The following is a 16362-nucleotide window of genomic DNA, read 5'->3' on the forward strand; positions in this document are numbered from 1 at the left end:
AACGACCAGAAACAAAACCATGCAACTATCACTAAATTACCTTTGTGACTGCGAATATATTTGATGACTGTTTGATGTTGGCACGTGTGGCACGCCAATGGAACAACGTGCCCAGGGCCGGACGCAGCTGTGTGAGAGGGGTCACTTGACCCCTATATATTTTTGTTGAAAATCAACTTGCTTGTATTTTGAAGAAAAAAAGATCTGGTAAAGTGTTCTAAAATTTGTATTCTGACCCTTCTAATATTTTCTCAAATGTTACTTGACCCCATGATTATTTAAAATCAATACGGTTTTTAGCTGGGTCAAAGTCCATTATCTAACTAACAGTATGTAATAATTATTTATTTATTTTAACTGTTCATGTTTATTTTACCGCAGTCCAACTGTTCTATTTCTGATTAAAATAATCTAGCTACAAATTATTTTTACACATATTTTTTTTCCTTTCAATCTTCATAACATTTTAATTTTAACCATTTTAAAACACACAAATTTAATCTGAAAATAATTTTAGACATTATTTTATATTTTTGATGATTAAGAATACTAACTGCTTTGAAAGTTAATATTTGGATATATATATATATATATATATATATATATATATATATATATATAGTTGAATTATATTAGTATGTTCAAAAATTATATTGCTTAAATGCATTATTATCATAAGCTTAAATAAATTTTACATATAATTAATATGGTGAGAGTATGATATTTACTATTTCATGTTATTTACTCAGAGTATGTTACACAAAAAAAACTCAAGTATAGCAATTTATCAGAAATATATGATTACAAATTTCTATCCACAAATTGATTATGCTATTTAGGTCCACCCGGAGCAAAACATAAATAATACATCTTAGTAATAGTAGTTCAACATATTTTAGTTCATTAAAGATATTTCGGTTTAAGTTATTTAAATTATTTTAAATCATTTGAATAAATAGTTTGATATAAATAAAATAATTCTATTACTTTTAGTATATATATTATGTTATATAAGATTATATTTAACAGGTAAATTATTTTTAATATTAAAATTGTTTGTTTGTGAACTTTCCTTTTTAATAAAATCATATAATGTATAATATACATTTTCGTTTTTAAAATTTATGAGTGTTTACTTTAATAATTATTTATTTTATTATACATTTTTATCTAGAAAGAATGTAAAGAAAAATATAAGCAAAAGTTTTTAAAAATAATGGAAATTTTTTTGGAAATATATGCAAAATATTAAGTTAAAATTCAAAGATATTAATAAAACGAAAATATTAATAAAAACGTTAAAAAAATAGTTTATTAAAAATATTTTGGTTTATGTTCTTTAAATTATTTTAAGCCATTTGAGAAAATAGTTTGATATAAAGAAACATATTTTATTATGTTTAAAATATATATTAAGTTATTTATGATTATATATTAAAGGAGCATTGTTTTTAATATCAAAAATGTTTTTTGTGAACTTTCCTTTTTTATGAAATCATGTTATGTATTATATATTTCGTTTTCAAAATGTGGAAGTGTTTCCTTTAACAAAAATTTTGTTTTATATATATATGTTATACAGAAAGAATATAAGAAAAAATAAAAGTAAAATTAAAAATAATATTGGTAATTAAGTATAATATTTGTATGTTTATTAAGGGTAACTATATAATTTACAGTCTTAAAAGTTAACTTGAATATTATATGGGAACAATACTTGAATGAGCACTACAACCCAATTGGATATTCTCTTCATGGCTTTTAGATAGGAGCTACTCACCTTGGCTCTTATACTCTTAGTAGAGGCTGTGGAGATCATTTCTACTACAAAGGGCCAGGGGCACTACCTTCATCGTCCATTCAGAGTGATCCTTTGGTTTCTGTGTTTTTATTCTTATCAGTTTATTTTGTTGTTTAGTTATCGCATGTGCCACAAGAAATTGGTAATTTATTTTTTACTCTTAATTTGACATATTTTTGGTGTTGTATAATAATATGTCGACATTCTCAATGATTTATTGAATCAAATTATACATAGTATATATTTTTGGTTAAATATTTTAGTAGCATAGGACCCAAACTTTGAAATCACGTGTTTCCAATTTATAAAGTAATAATTGTTTGAAAGTATTATATTTTGAAATTTATTATATTTTTGTAGCATAGAAGCTAAACTTTGAAATCACATATTTTCGATTTATAAAGATATAATTTTTTGAAAGTATTGTATTTTGAAATTTATTATTAATCATTTTTTTAGTAATTTTATGTTAATTTTGAAAATTCATTGTATATTAATTTAACCTATACATGATGTTTTTACTTTTGAAAGTTTAACTTATTTGATATTTATCCATATCTCTATAATATTATTTGAGAAGTCAGTTTCCTATGTGTCGCTCTCATATTAACTCTCATGATGGTTGATTACACTGATACCCTTAATGAATAAAAAATATTAAATACTATTATTTATTTTTTTATTTAGTTTCCTTTTTAAAAATTTTCCAAAAACATATACCTATAATAAAAAGGAAATTTTTTTATAAAGTTAAAAAAAAACAAATTGAAAACGAAAATATATGTATGTATAATGTGATTTCAAAAAAAAAAGGAAAGTTCACAAAATAGTAATATTACATTTAAAAAATATTTTTAAATAACATAAAATATACTTTTGAAGTAATAAAATACTTTATTTATATTTATATTTTCTTAGATGAAAAACATAAATTTGTATATGATGAAATTTTATTAAGAAAAATTTAACATAGATAATCTTGATATTAGAAAAAGGAATAACTTTTCTTTTAAAACATAATTTTAAACAATACAAAAAAAATTCAAACTAATAGAAGTATTTTTATATATCTATCTGTTTTCTTAGAAGATTACATAAAATAATTGAGAAACATAAACTGATATATGTTTAATTGACTAAAAATAGTTTATAATTAGTATTATTGAAGTGTTTTATTTATTTTTCATATATTTTGTTGAATACAATATCTTCCAATTACATCAAAAAAATATAAATAAATTATATATATTACTTATATAATATTATTTTCAAATAAAATCACAATTTTGTTTACTGCTTATTGTGATAAAATAGTTGCAAAATAGATATATTATATTTTATCATTATTAAAGTTATTTGTTTTCTTAATATTAAATTTTATATTTGTGGAACTTATTATAACCATAATCAAAATACCAAAGCAAATCTGAATTCTCATTTTTAATATTATTTAAAATAAATTTTAGTTTACATTCAATAAATCAAAGACATAAAGTTATTTAGGATTTATAAAATATTTTAATTATTATAAATATTAATATGTGTTCATGAACTTTCCAAAAATGTATCACCTACTTATGTATGTAACTTCCTATTGAGCATCACTTTATTTTTTAATATATTTTAAAAAACATCAATATATAATTTGATAAATAAAATTGATTTGATTTCACTTGGTTATAATAAAAAGTAATTCGACTAATCTAACTTATATCTAAAATCATAGATTTTACTACGATAAAAATATATAATTTTATAAGAATTGTAATTTATTTTATAAATATAAATCATAGAATAACTCAAAACATATTAAAATGAAAATAAAATATTAAACAACTATTACAATTTAGTTATTTTCTAAAATTTATATATATGCATGAGACTTGAGAATATTATCGTTATATTAATTTATGTAATTTGGAATCATACACTTTAGTTTATTATTATTTTTTATTCTAAACAAAATATATATGAAGTTATACATAATCTTCATAAAATATATTTACATATTTAAGACAACAACCACTTAAATGCAAATAAGAAATTAATCAAAATTTTAATATATTTAGAATAAAAAATATTATAGTTGAATTCAGAGATGCAATCCAAATTACGCAAATGATAACTAAATTGATTGTAAAAACAATAAAACCGATTAAATATAACATATATAAAATCATATGTATTATTAAAGTAATATAATATTATAAATATAAATGATGCATACAAATTATAAATTAATTTTAAATTAAAAGTAAATAGTAATCAATTATTATAGTATATTTACTTCAAAAACATTTATACCCGTGCATGAGCACGGGAAAATTACCTAGTTTTATCTTAAAAGAAATAGTTTTCGTAATATTGAAATTTTTAGAAATAGCAAATATTAATTTATTTGATATTTGTATATATCTATTATTTTTAATTAATTTTTTTTTGTAATATTAACATTTTTAGAAATTGAAATTGTAAAAAATGATTTGGCATATTTTTTGGTGCTTTAAAATAATACGTGGACATTCTTAAAGATTTATAATACCAACTTATATATAGTATATGTTATTTGTGAACTTTGAAAATCATGAATTTAAATATATATATATATATATAAGTTTTTGTACTTTTAATTAATTATTAATTTTGTTATTAATTTGTTAATTTTCGTGAAAAATATTAAACATTATTCTAACTTAATATAATATATATATTTTTGTAAATTTACCATATGCAATATTGATTTATAATTTATTTTTGAAATAAACAATTTTTGGAAACATTAAAATTTTTAGAAATAAAAATAAAAATATGATATTTTTAATAGTATATAACCTAAACTTTGACAATTATGAATTTAAATTTAATTTATATAATTATAATTGTTTGTAAATCTTCTATTTTAAATTAATTATTTTTGTTATTTATTTGTTAATTTTCGAAAAAACTATTATACATTATATTAACTTAATATAGTATTTATATTTTGTAAATAAACAACTTTTAGAAATATTGACATTTTCGACATAATAATAAATTAAAAATCTGATTTGTCGTATCATGGGTGGTCGTTTATAGATTTAATTTTTATATAGTATAGATTTGTGGAGTTGCCACCAGCTAAAAAAAAAGATTTGTGGAGATGCCAAACTAACCCGAGAACCATAAAAGTATTAAACCGGCCGGTCAACGTCTGTTACTATCCATTATTCGAGCTTGATTTGGGGGATCATCTATTAGATTCTCTCTCTCTCTCTCTCTCTAAAGCTGTCAAAACATTTTTCTATTCCGACAGCAGTTTCGCGTTATCCCTACAAAAAAAATCACTTTCTTCGTTTGATAATCGGCGATAAACCCCCAACCCTCGATCCCTGCAGCTGAATCCAATTCGTTGTTTTTTTAAAAGAAAATCTCAGAGAAGACATTTCATGGTTTCACAGCGATGAGAGGAGGATCCGCACTTCTCGATCTGATCGTCTTCCTCCTCGTTTCTCCATTCGCCCACAGTCTCAAGGGATCTGAACTCTCCAAATTCTCCGACAAATCCCTTTCCAATCAAATCTCCCAACCCGACCGGTTAGTCTCTCTCTGATCCGGTTTAATCGATCCGATCTCTTAACAAAAAGGTTTCAACTTTATTGAATCTAATTTTTTTTTTGCGAATGTCAAAATCTGATTTTGATCATGTGGGTTTGTTACTTAAGTCATTTTCCCAGTGATTCCAATATTAAAGTTTGCATCTTGATTGTGATTTATTTGTAGTTATGTGTTGGTAGCTACGGTCGATGGAGCTATCTCCTTGGTGGACAAGTCTTCTCGGAAAGTTGATTGGACTTTCGACACCAACGAGCCTATCTACTCATCCTACAAGGCTCCTCACTATCATGGTGGCGAACGTGCGCCTTTGCTCAGTGATGACTTTTACATGGACTGTGATAAAGATTGGAACCTTTACAAAACCTCTATTCGAGAAGGGAACCGAACTAAAGAGGTATTAATAATAACTTTTGTTAGTCTCATATGATCTTTATTAAAGAATCATTCTTTCTCCTTTTCAGATAGTGGATGCTTCAGAGTTTATTGGAAGCTTGCCTTACTCGTTGACGGATAGGATTGTTTTGGGGAAGAAGGACACGTCTGTGTTTCTACTGGACGGGAGGACTGGAGAGTTGGTTACTAGGTACAGAGTGGACGATCTGTATACTACTAACTCGGTGGTTCAGGACGGTAAAGACAAGGCTATTGTTTTGTCTAAAGAAGCTCCGGTGGTGTTGGGACAAGAGCATCTTCCGGAGATGGTTTACCTTGAGAGGAGAGATTTTAAGCTCCAGTGTGTGTCGAAGTTTGGAGATGTTTTGTGGAGTGTTTCTTACGCTGAGATGGAAGCTAAGTTGCAACATCATGAGAGTGTACAGCTCATTGGTGGTGGTGGTGGTGGTGGGTTGTCGATGGTGAATGCTACTGTGATGCGGTTCCGTGATTATAACTTTGAGAAACTGTTTCCGAGAGTTGGTTTTCTTGATGGAGCGTTGTATCTAGCGGTTCCAGATAGAAAGCAGAATCAGTTGGCTCCTGGGAATGGGAATCCTTTGGCACTTCCGAGCAACAAAGAGGCTGAGCAAGTCCTCTCCCTTCCTCTCGCCGAGACTACAATACATCAGATCACAGATGGTGTTGATAGAAGCACTACAAAGACTGGCTTCGCTAGCAAGTTGATTGTCCTGCTTATCGGCTTTTGCGTTTCTGTTCTTTCTGTCTGTGGCCTTGTCTTTCGTCGAATAAGGCAAAGCAAATGGAACAAGGAGCCTTCCGTATCCGAAGTGCCTATAGTGACACCTAAGAAGAAAAAGCCTAAGAAAAATGGGACTGTAAAGGCCGCTCCTCACAAGAAGAACGGAGGGAGCAAAGATCTCTCGTTCAAAGAGAACGAGAAAAAACTGCGTATAAGCTTCCCTGACCTTAACAATAATGCACTGGAGGGATATAGAGTTGGCAAACTGTTTGTTTCCAACAAGGAGATTGCTAAAGGAAGCAACGGAACCGTTGTCCTTGAAGGATCCTATGAAGGCCGTCTTGTAGCGGTTAAGCGTCTTGTGCAAACGCATCACGATGTGGCTCAGAAGGAGATTTTGAATCTCATGGCTTCAGACAAGCATCCAAATATCGTCCGGTGGTATGCGGTTGACCAAGACGAGCATTTTATCTATATCTCGTTGGAACGGTGCGCTTGTAGCTTAAACGATCTCGTACATGCATCCTCTGGACTCCTTGAGAGTCCAACGGCTTCAGTCGTTGATAACGGCAAGGGGGTTGAACTATGGAAGGAGAACGGACACCCTTCTCCTGTTTTGTTGAAGCTAATGAGGTTAGTTTAGCTTCTCAACATTTAAAATCAAAAAAAGGTTGCAGCGTTCTGATTTTTTTTTGGTATGTTTATGTTACAGGGATATAGTAGCTGGTCTAGTTCATTTGCATGATATAGGAATCATACATAGAGATCTAAAGCCTCAAAATGTGTTGATTGTTAAGAACAACTCATCTCTGTGCGCAAAGCTCTCAGATATGGGTATTAGCAAACGTTTGCCAGCCGACACAAGTGCACTGACTAGAAACTCAACTGGTAAGAATCTTTGAAGACTTTGAATGATACAATATAACATAAACATAAATTGAATTTTTTTTTCTTAAATAATGATAGGTTCTGGAAGTTCTGGGTGGCAAGCACCTGAGCAACTCCGCAATGAGCGACAAACAAGAGCAGTTGATCTCTTCGGTTTAGGGTGTGTACTCTTTTTCTGCATGACTGCAGGCAAGCATCCTTATGGGGATAATTTTGAGAGGGATATAAACATTTTGAATGATAGAAAAGATCTTTTCTTGATTGAGAGTATCCCAGAAGCTGTTCATCTTCTCTCTGGTCTCCTGCATCCTGATCCAAATTTGAGGTGAATAAATAAATCATCTTCTCTCTCTATGGTCTCTGTTCATCTATCTCTATCTGGGGTTAGTGTATCAAGATTTACTTTTGGTTTGTGAAAATGCAGACCGAGAGCACAAGAAGTTCTGCACCATCCATTGTTCTGGAACGCTGACATGAGACTGTCTTTTCTCCGGGATGCAAGCGACAGGGTGGAACTGGAGAACCGAGAAGAAGGGTCACAGCTCTTGGCTGCACTTGAAAGCACAGCAGCGGTGACTCTAAACGGGAGGTGGGATGAGAAGTTGGATAGTATATTCCTAGACAACATCGGGCGTTACAGGCGGTACAAGTTTGACAGCATCAGGGACTTGTTGAGGGTCATAAGGAACAAGCTGAATCATTATAGAGAGCTTCCTGGGGAGTTACAGGAACTACTTGGGAGTGTACCTGAAGGGTTTGATAGGTACTTCTCAAGCAGGTTTCCGAAGCTGTTGATTCAGGTGTATACTGTTTTATTTAATTACTGTAACAATGAAGAGTTCTTTTTCAAGTACTCTAAGACCTCTGTATTCTAGGTTTCTCTTTTTCTTCTTCTGTTGACTGACTGTATAATATAGATTTAATCTTGATAAAAAGAATAACAGAACATTTGTTACTGGCTGTCCAAAAAAAAAAGAGCATTTGTTACTGATGTATCATTGTATGTTGATGTAGCTGCACTAGATGTTTTAGCAAGTTGGTTTTTGCACCCAGATTCACAACCAATTTCAATCTAGGTGCAAAGTTGACGAGGAAGGGAGGAGTTGCTTCTTGCCTAAGCAGCCTCTTTTTTTTTTTGAAGTAATAAAAGTGTATGAGAGTGTCAAAATAAAAATTGAGAAACTCTTGAAACACTTGTTTTGATTTCATTGATTTATACGATTTTCTGATTTTTAATTTAATTATTTACCTAAATTTTTGTTTTTTTAAATCGTTATTATATATATTGGTAAGATATCTGTGTAATTTTTTTACCACTGATGCTGCTTTAAATGGCATTATAATTTATAACTAGAAATTTCTTATTTTAAAATTGATTCAAACCATTATTATGTTTAAATCTATCATAATCTACTTCTTATCTAATTTAGAACAAAATCTAGAAAATACTTGTTTACTTCAGAACTGAAATTTGTAATTAAATTTATTTAGAAAACAGAAATAAATAAACAGGTAAAAAGAAGGAAGGATATATCGTGTTAAGTAAATCACGGAAAAAAACGTTTCCGGCAACAAACAATGGAGACTCCTAACTCCACCCGCTGGCCGGACCTCCCAGTGGACATCTTGAGATCTCTGTTCGAACGTTTGAGTTATATAGATTTCCACAGGGCTAAGATGGTATGTTCGAACTGGTACTTGTGTTCCAAGCAAACGTTAGGGCCAAAAGGCAGATCTCCATTGCTGTTGCTGTCTCCAGAAGAGGGTGGTTGTCGTCTCTACAACCCAGAGGAAGATAGGGTTTACGTGCCGAGGAGGGACTTTTCAGGGTGTCGATTCCTTGGAAACTCAGGTAAGTGGTTCCTTGTGGCGGATTCTCAATCCAATCTCTATATCGTAGATGTGTTTAGCGATGAGAAGATAGATCTTCCACGTCTAGAGCTGGTGTCGAAAGATGGTTGCGTTCATAATCTTGAGCCATTAGGAGATGGAGATTTTGAGGAGATGTTGGTTGGTAGAAACTATGGGATTCGTAAATCTGCGGAAGAACTGAGAGGTCGAGTTTGGGTAGACGACAAGACGGGAGACTACGTTGTCGTGTGTCGTTTTGACAGATGTGACTATATGCGGTTTTGCAAGAAAGGGGTTGATCGTTACAGTGAGATTCAAACACGGGTTGGTGTTAACGTGTTTTTAAAAGGCCAAGATGATATGGTACTCAATGGCTATAACCTTTACGTCTTTACTCCCCGTTGCTCCCTTCGGAACATAGATTTGTCTGGCAAAGACGGTTTTGAGGATGTCACTAAGCAACCCATGTTTACATGGTATAAGCCATTTCCAAGTGCAGAAGAAAAGGAACGAATGAGAGCATTTAAGCCCATCTCAGAAAGCTATAACATTGCTGTTACAAGATCAGGAGAGGTTTTGTTGGTCCATAATTACACTTACGAGTCTACTACTACCTTTGAAAAGCATAGGACGTTCGGCGTGTACAAGAGGCAACTTAAACATCTAGAAGACCCCGAGACCTCCTACAAGCCCTGGCTTGTTGAGGTGGATTCTCTTGGGGATGAGGCACTGTTTCTAGATTTGGGTATCACCCTGCCTGCTGACGCCACACTTGGTATCGAGCCAAACTCCATCTATTTCACCCGTGATGACCGCTTCCGTCTCATGCCACTTTCATTCCTCGACATTTGTGTCTACAACCTTGTAACAAAGAGCATCAAACGCTTCCCTACTCTCTCCTCCAAATTAAAACTAAAGGACGCTCAGTGGTTTATCCCCTCTTGATTTGTTTCTTTCTGATGCATTATGGTGTTGTTGAGACATTTCTAGGCTATGATTTGCTAGCCTTTTTTATTTTCTTCTGATAATATAGATAATCTACAACATTATGAGAGCTTAATCAAGGAGTTTGCCAATTCACTATGATTTTATACCATTATGGAAATCAACTACATCTAGTCTTGGTACGATATTTTGTATACACACTTAGCATACCTCCGTAATCATAGTACACGTAAATTTTTTGGTTAATAATACCAAATATATATATATCAAAATAATTGATTTCCTCACTTCAGTATACATACTCAAGGGTGTGGGCACTTTACCCGATATCCGAAGCCGCACCCAAACCCGATCCCAAAAACCCGAATCAAAATCTGAACCGAAGTAGCAAAATATCCAAACATGTATTAAATTAGGAGAGATTGGATATCCAAACCCGAACGGATAATATCCAAACCCGAATAGATATCTGAAGATAACCGAACATATGTATAATTAACCATACATTTCTAGTTTACATCTCTCGTTTTATATAAAATATTTATATTGATACAACACATACTTTAAGTTCATATGATATACATATAATTACGGAGAAAATGATTTGCTACTCAATTAAAATGCATGTCAATTTTTTTTTATTTCTAAGAATTAACAAAAAGTTACATCTAAAATTTGAAAACAATAACCAAATTAATGTCCTTTTTAGTTTCAAAATGTTATGTCCAAATCTATTAACCATTCAATCTATTAAAAATAAAATAAAAATAGTTAAGTGAAAGTTATATATTTATATACAAGAAATTTGAAAAATGAAAATTTTAATTTTTTTTTTCAAAACCTAAGTATCTGAACCCGATCCGAAATAACCGAATCCGAACTAAAAATACCCGAACCCGACCCGAAGTACAGAAATATCCGAACGGGTTCTATACCTCTATAACGAAATTCCCGAAATCCGAAATACCCGATCTGAACCCGAACGGATACCCGAACGCCCACCCCTAAACATACTATAGCAATAAAAATTTATATTCTACTTCAAAGTAAAAATAATCTAGATAACTATATATATATGCAGCTAGTACTGATTACATTTGCACACACGGTAAAAGAATATACAAGTTCTAGAAATGTGGAATGGTTTGTTTATACGTATGCTGATGCTTAAAGTTAAGTTCTTAAAATTATGCCCATAGTTTGTTAGAATATACTTTTTGGATGATGATGATGATATTAGTTGTTAGTGTTAACTTTTGTATGAAGGTAATTGTGTAAGTCATATGATTTGGTGGTACTCCGAAGTCCGAACCTAACTATCTCCTAACAACTTTACCTTACAACTTTCAAAACAATCTAGAAAGGGTTAATTAATTTGATAGCCAAAATTGGATGGTCATTCACTTAACTTTACTTCACTTGATGGATATATCTTCTAATTTCCCCCCCAAAAAAGTTGTTATGAAAGTTACTTTGGAATATTTTCAACAACTATACTTGGATGAGAATATCGATTGAAAACAATTCTTATGGGAAAAGAAACCGACAACATATAAAAACTTCGATGGGACAAATCAGGTAGTAACTGAAGTCAAAGATGCACCCACCCACTTTCAAAAATTCAGTGCTCTTTCACCTTTGTGGGGTTACTGTCGACACTTTCAAGGGACTCCAAATTTTTCCCTATTTAATAATAAAATAAAATAAAACAACATTTTGGAATTGTGTACGATCTCTTTTTGTTTTTTTTGGGCTAAGAGTTGTGTACGAGCTCTTCTTCCCTATTATGGTGGATACTAAATAATAAAAAAGGAAATAAATTATATTATTACATGCAAGGTTTGGTAATCAGACCAAACAACCATATCTCCAGCTTTGTCTGTTTTACTCCGATACGCGTGTACTTTCCTCATATTAGGTTTACGACACTTTGAAATCACACCTATGTTCTTTCTGTACTGTCATAAAAAAATACAAACCCTAATTTGTACTTCCATGCAGTACACTTTCTTCCTCCTCCCCCTCTCTCTCTCTTCATTCAATTTCATTCTTCTATAAATCTCTTTACCAATTCAACGTTCGTTAAAATGTGATCCTCTCTCCTTCTTCTTGGATCTTACGTGAAAAGCCGTCTCTTGGAATCCTATTCCTCCCCCGGATCTTGAAATTCACCTACCGTGCGCCACAAGCAAACCAATCGATTTGGAGTTTTCTTGACCGATGGAAAACGAGAGGAGTGTTGAGAGAGAACACAACCAATGTTACGAAGACGACGAGTCTACAGATTCGAGGAAACCACCTCCGTGGAGGAAACAGATCACGGTTCGTTCCATCGTCGCGAGTGTATTCATCGGCATCGTGTACAGTGTCATCTGTCTGAAGCTAAACCTAACGACAGGACTCGTACCGAATCTCAACATCTCATCGGCTCTTCTGGCCTTCGTCTTCCTCAAATCATGGACCAAGATCCTCCAGAAAGCAGGAATCGTCACCACACCTTTCACACGCCAAGAGAACACCATCGCTCAGACTTGTGCTGTTGCTTGTTACAGCATCGCTCTTGCAGGTTCTTTTCATTACCAAAAGTATAAAAATAATGATTCAATTATATGAATACATAAACTTGACCTCGATCAAGTTTCATTGTGTAGGTGGATTTGCGTCGTACTTGTTGGGTTTAAATAGAAGAACATACGAGCTAACGGGAGTGAACACACAAGGAAACAATCCTCGTGGTATCAAGGAACCTGGCGTTGGATGGATGACGTCATTCCTCTTTGTTACTAGCTTCATTGGACTAGTTGTATTGGTACCTCTTCGAAAGGTAATTAGTGATTTTCTTAGGAGTTATGTCGATTTAAAGGCGAGAGTTCTGATTATGAAATGATATGTAAATTAAAAACAGGTGATGATCATAGACTATAAGCTCACGTATCCTAGTGGAACAGCAACTGCTGTTCTTATCAATGGGTTTCACACTAGCAAAGGAGACAAGACAGCCAAGTATGTGTTATATACATGTTCTTGAATCTTGTTTTTTAAATTATTTCACACTTTGAATTATTGGTTATTTATTGATGATTCTTTGTTTTTTTTCTGACAGGAAACAGATTCGTGGCTTTATAAAATCGTTTTGCTTGAGTTTCTTTTGGGCCTTCTTTGGATGGTTCTACTCAGGTGGTGACTCATGTGGCTTCTCTCAGTTCCCTACATTTGGATTACAAGCTTGGAAAAAATCGTGAGTTTTGCTCTGTTTATCCTCTGTTTCCTCTGTTTTTGTTGCCATATCATCAACATGTTTATTAAAATGTTTTATCTCTTTGTGGGGGATACAGCTTTTTCTTCGACTTTAGTATGACATACGTTGGAGCTGGGATGATCTGTTCACATTTGGTGAATCTATCGTTGCTCTTTGGCGCAATCCTCTCGTGGGGAATAATGTGGCCACTGATAGCAAACCTCAAAGGAGAATGGTTCCCCGCTACTTTGCCAGAGAGCAGCATGAAGAGCTTAAACGGTTACAAGGTTTTTATATGCATTGCGTTGATCTTAGGAGATGGGCTTTATAACTTCCTAAAAATACTCATTTTCACCGCAAGAAACTTTCACTCTAGACTCTCCAAAACTAACACCATCAACACATGTAAGTTATCAAGATACTATTCATGCAATCTTTTTAAAACCAGACCGGGAGCTAAATTGGATAATTATCTGGATCACGGTTTAATATGGTTCAACCGAGTCAAACCTAGTTCACAAATTTTGCATATACTAGACTATTAGTAATATATAAATTTAAAAGTAATAATAGTAAATATGATTTATAATTAGAATATGAATAAATAACAAATATAAAACATAAAAACTATCAACTAGTTTTTTTTGTTCATCCGAATTTTTAATAGTTATAATGGTTTTCATCCGGTTTAATAGCTACTTTCCGGTTCACAGTCGAACTTGGTCTAACCATCGGTCGGTCCGGTTTGATCTGAAGATATATAATAACCCATTGATTTTCAGTGGCAGAAGTTCCAGGAGATGGCACAAAGGAATCTGGAAGCCTGAAACGAGAGAACGAGGTGTTTGTTCGAGAGAGCATTCCTTTATGGATGGCTTTTGTTGGATACTTATTCTTCTCTCTCGTCTCCATCGTTGCGATCCCTCTAATGTTCCCTCAGCTCAAATGGTACTTCGTCCTCGTAGCTTACCTCCTTGCGCCGTCTCTCAGCTTCTGTAACGCATACGGAGCTGGTTTAACCGACATGAACATGGCCTACAACTACGGTAAAGCGGCTCTCTTCGTGATGGCGGCATTGGCTGGCGAAAACGATGGTGTGGTGGCGGGAATGGTCGCTTGTGGACTCATCAAATCGATAGTCTCCGTCTCTGCCGACTTGATGCACGATTTCAAAACGGGACATCTAACTTTAACCTCGCCGCGGTCTATGCTTGTGGCGCAAGCCATAGGGACGGCGATAGGTTGCGTGGTTGCGCCGCTCACTTTCTTCCTCTTCTACAAGGCCTTTGATGTTGGGAACCCTGACGGTGAGTACAAGGCTCCTTACGCGATCATCTACAGAAACATGGCTATCATCGGTGTTCAAGGTGTCTCGGCTCTCCCTCATAATTGTCTCGAGCTTTGCTACGGGTTCTTTGCGTTTGCGGTTGCTGCTAACTTGGCGAGAGACTTTTTGCCGGAGAAGGTAGGAAAGTGGATACCACTTCCCATGGCGATGGCTGTTCCGTTCTTGGTTGGTGGCTCCTTTGCTATTGATATGTGTATTGGGAGCTTTGTGGTGTTTGTTTGGCAGAAGGTGAACCGTAAGAAGGCTGAGTTTATGGTTCCAGCAGTTGCTTCAGGTTTGATATGTGGAGATGGTCTCTGGATTCTGCCTTCTTCTCTGTTGGCTCTGGCTAAGATTCGTCCGCCTATATGTATGAACTTCACACCAGCTCACTAGGCTCCAAGGAGAGGCCTTATCCAAACAGAACCCAAACTCATTGCTGAAGAAATGTATAATAGCTGCGGTTAGGTTAGGAGTAGTCAGTTAAAGAGTGGGTTTTAAGTAAACCACATATACATGTCTTACGTCCTATTGGTTTTGAATAAGAATGAAGAGAAAAAGTTTGGTCATCGTTAAAGATGGGCCTAACACAAAGTCCAAAATCAATCCCAGCTTATATTTTTTTTGTGTGCACCAACTTCATTAATCAACTAAAGTTTGATACATAAGCGATTAAAGAATGCTTGGCTAAAAGATCAATAGAAGAAACAGAGTTCCTAGGAACCCAACGAAAAGAGATCGAGGTAAAGGCTCCCGCCAAAGTCCTAATATCCGGAAGGATTCCACGCAGATGTCTGAACCCTCAACTATTGCCGTCACCAATAACTTCAAGTCCGATTCAAAAAAGATTTGTTTGTAATCCAGTAAAATTGCTTGCTCCATTGCTGAACGTAAGGCTAGACCCTCCGCCACGAGGGGTGATTTCACATACGTGAAAATCAAAGATGTCGACCTGTTGAGTTCATCTCTAGGTCGTGAAAACTTCCATGCTGCTCTTGCAGTTAAAATTTTCCTTTCTTCCATGCAGCATGAGATTGACAATTGTCTCAAACCGGCGCTCCACACCTGCATTTTTCCTTGTGATCGTCAGTTCAGGTTTTAGGGGCTGCGCTGCACTTCATTTTTCCTTGTTCTGGTGATCCATACGTCCAGATTACCTATGTTTACTGTTCTACAAGAAAATTTAACATGATCCATAAATTAATTTTATTAAATTTAATGATGGGTGATGACACAATTATATAGGTATGTATCATCCTAGATCAAGACTGTGTTCCTTAGTCGAGCAGCACCACATTTAGTCAGTGGAGGAGAAAAAAGCAAGATGCAGAAATGTAACAACTAGACATCCTTAACATGAGTGACAGTAATCTAACAATACTAAAAGTTCTATATACTCAATAGCTAAGTGTCCAAAAAATATAATCAGAAAACTAATACTATATATTCTCTTTCCCTTTCCTCTCTCTCACTTTCTTCGCAACCAAATCATCACTCTCCGTTACACATGTCCAGTACCTTTCTCCATTATTGTCCTCTACAATTAAAGAACATAAAGTATTGAACCCTCTTCAACTTCTCCC

At 33.5% G+C, this 16362-nt stretch overlaps 3 protein-coding genes across 3 annotated transcripts; all 3 read left to right on the forward strand.

Annotated features, from left to right (window-relative positions):
- Nucleotides 1–4998: 4998 nt before the first annotated feature.
- LOC106348263 (serine/threonine-protein kinase/endoribonuclease IRE1b) lies at nt 4999–8373 on the forward strand. Its single transcript, XM_013787972.2, has 6 exons — nt 4999–5374; nt 5561–5789; nt 5857–7163; nt 7243–7418; nt 7497–7743; nt 7843–8373. Exons 1-6 carry the CDS (start codon nt 5241–5243, stop codon nt 8291–8293), a joined length of 2544 nt encoding a protein of 847 aa, XP_013643426.2. The 5' UTR covers nt 4999–5240; the 3' UTR covers nt 8294–8373.
- A 436-nt stretch (nt 8374–8809) lies between these two features.
- On the forward strand, nt 8810–10352 carry LOC106351999 (F-box protein At5g25290-like). Its single transcript, XM_013791693.3, has one exon. The coding sequence runs from the start codon at nt 8997–8999 to the stop codon at nt 10212–10214; it is 1218 nt and encodes a 405-aa protein (XP_013647147.2). The 5' UTR covers nt 8810–8996; the 3' UTR covers nt 10215–10352.
- A 1720-nt stretch (nt 10353–12072) lies between these two features.
- LOC106348262 (metal-nicotianamine transporter YSL2) lies at nt 12073–15353 on the forward strand. Its single transcript, XM_013787971.3, has 6 exons — nt 12073–12780; nt 12866–13038; nt 13120–13217; nt 13318–13452; nt 13550–13857; nt 14235–15353. The coding sequence occupies exons 1-6, from the start codon at nt 12435–12437 to the stop codon at nt 15173–15175; spliced, it is 2001 nt and encodes a 666-aa protein (XP_013643425.2). The 5' UTR covers nt 12073–12434; the 3' UTR covers nt 15176–15353.
- Nucleotides 15354–16362: the final 1009 nt, after the last annotated feature.

Source organism: Brassica napus, chromosome A6 (assembly GCF_020379485.1).
Source record: "Brassica napus cultivar Da-Ae chromosome A6, Da-Ae, whole genome shotgun sequence".
Classification (NCBI taxonomy): domain Eukaryota; kingdom Viridiplantae; phylum Streptophyta; class Magnoliopsida; order Brassicales; family Brassicaceae; genus Brassica; species Brassica napus.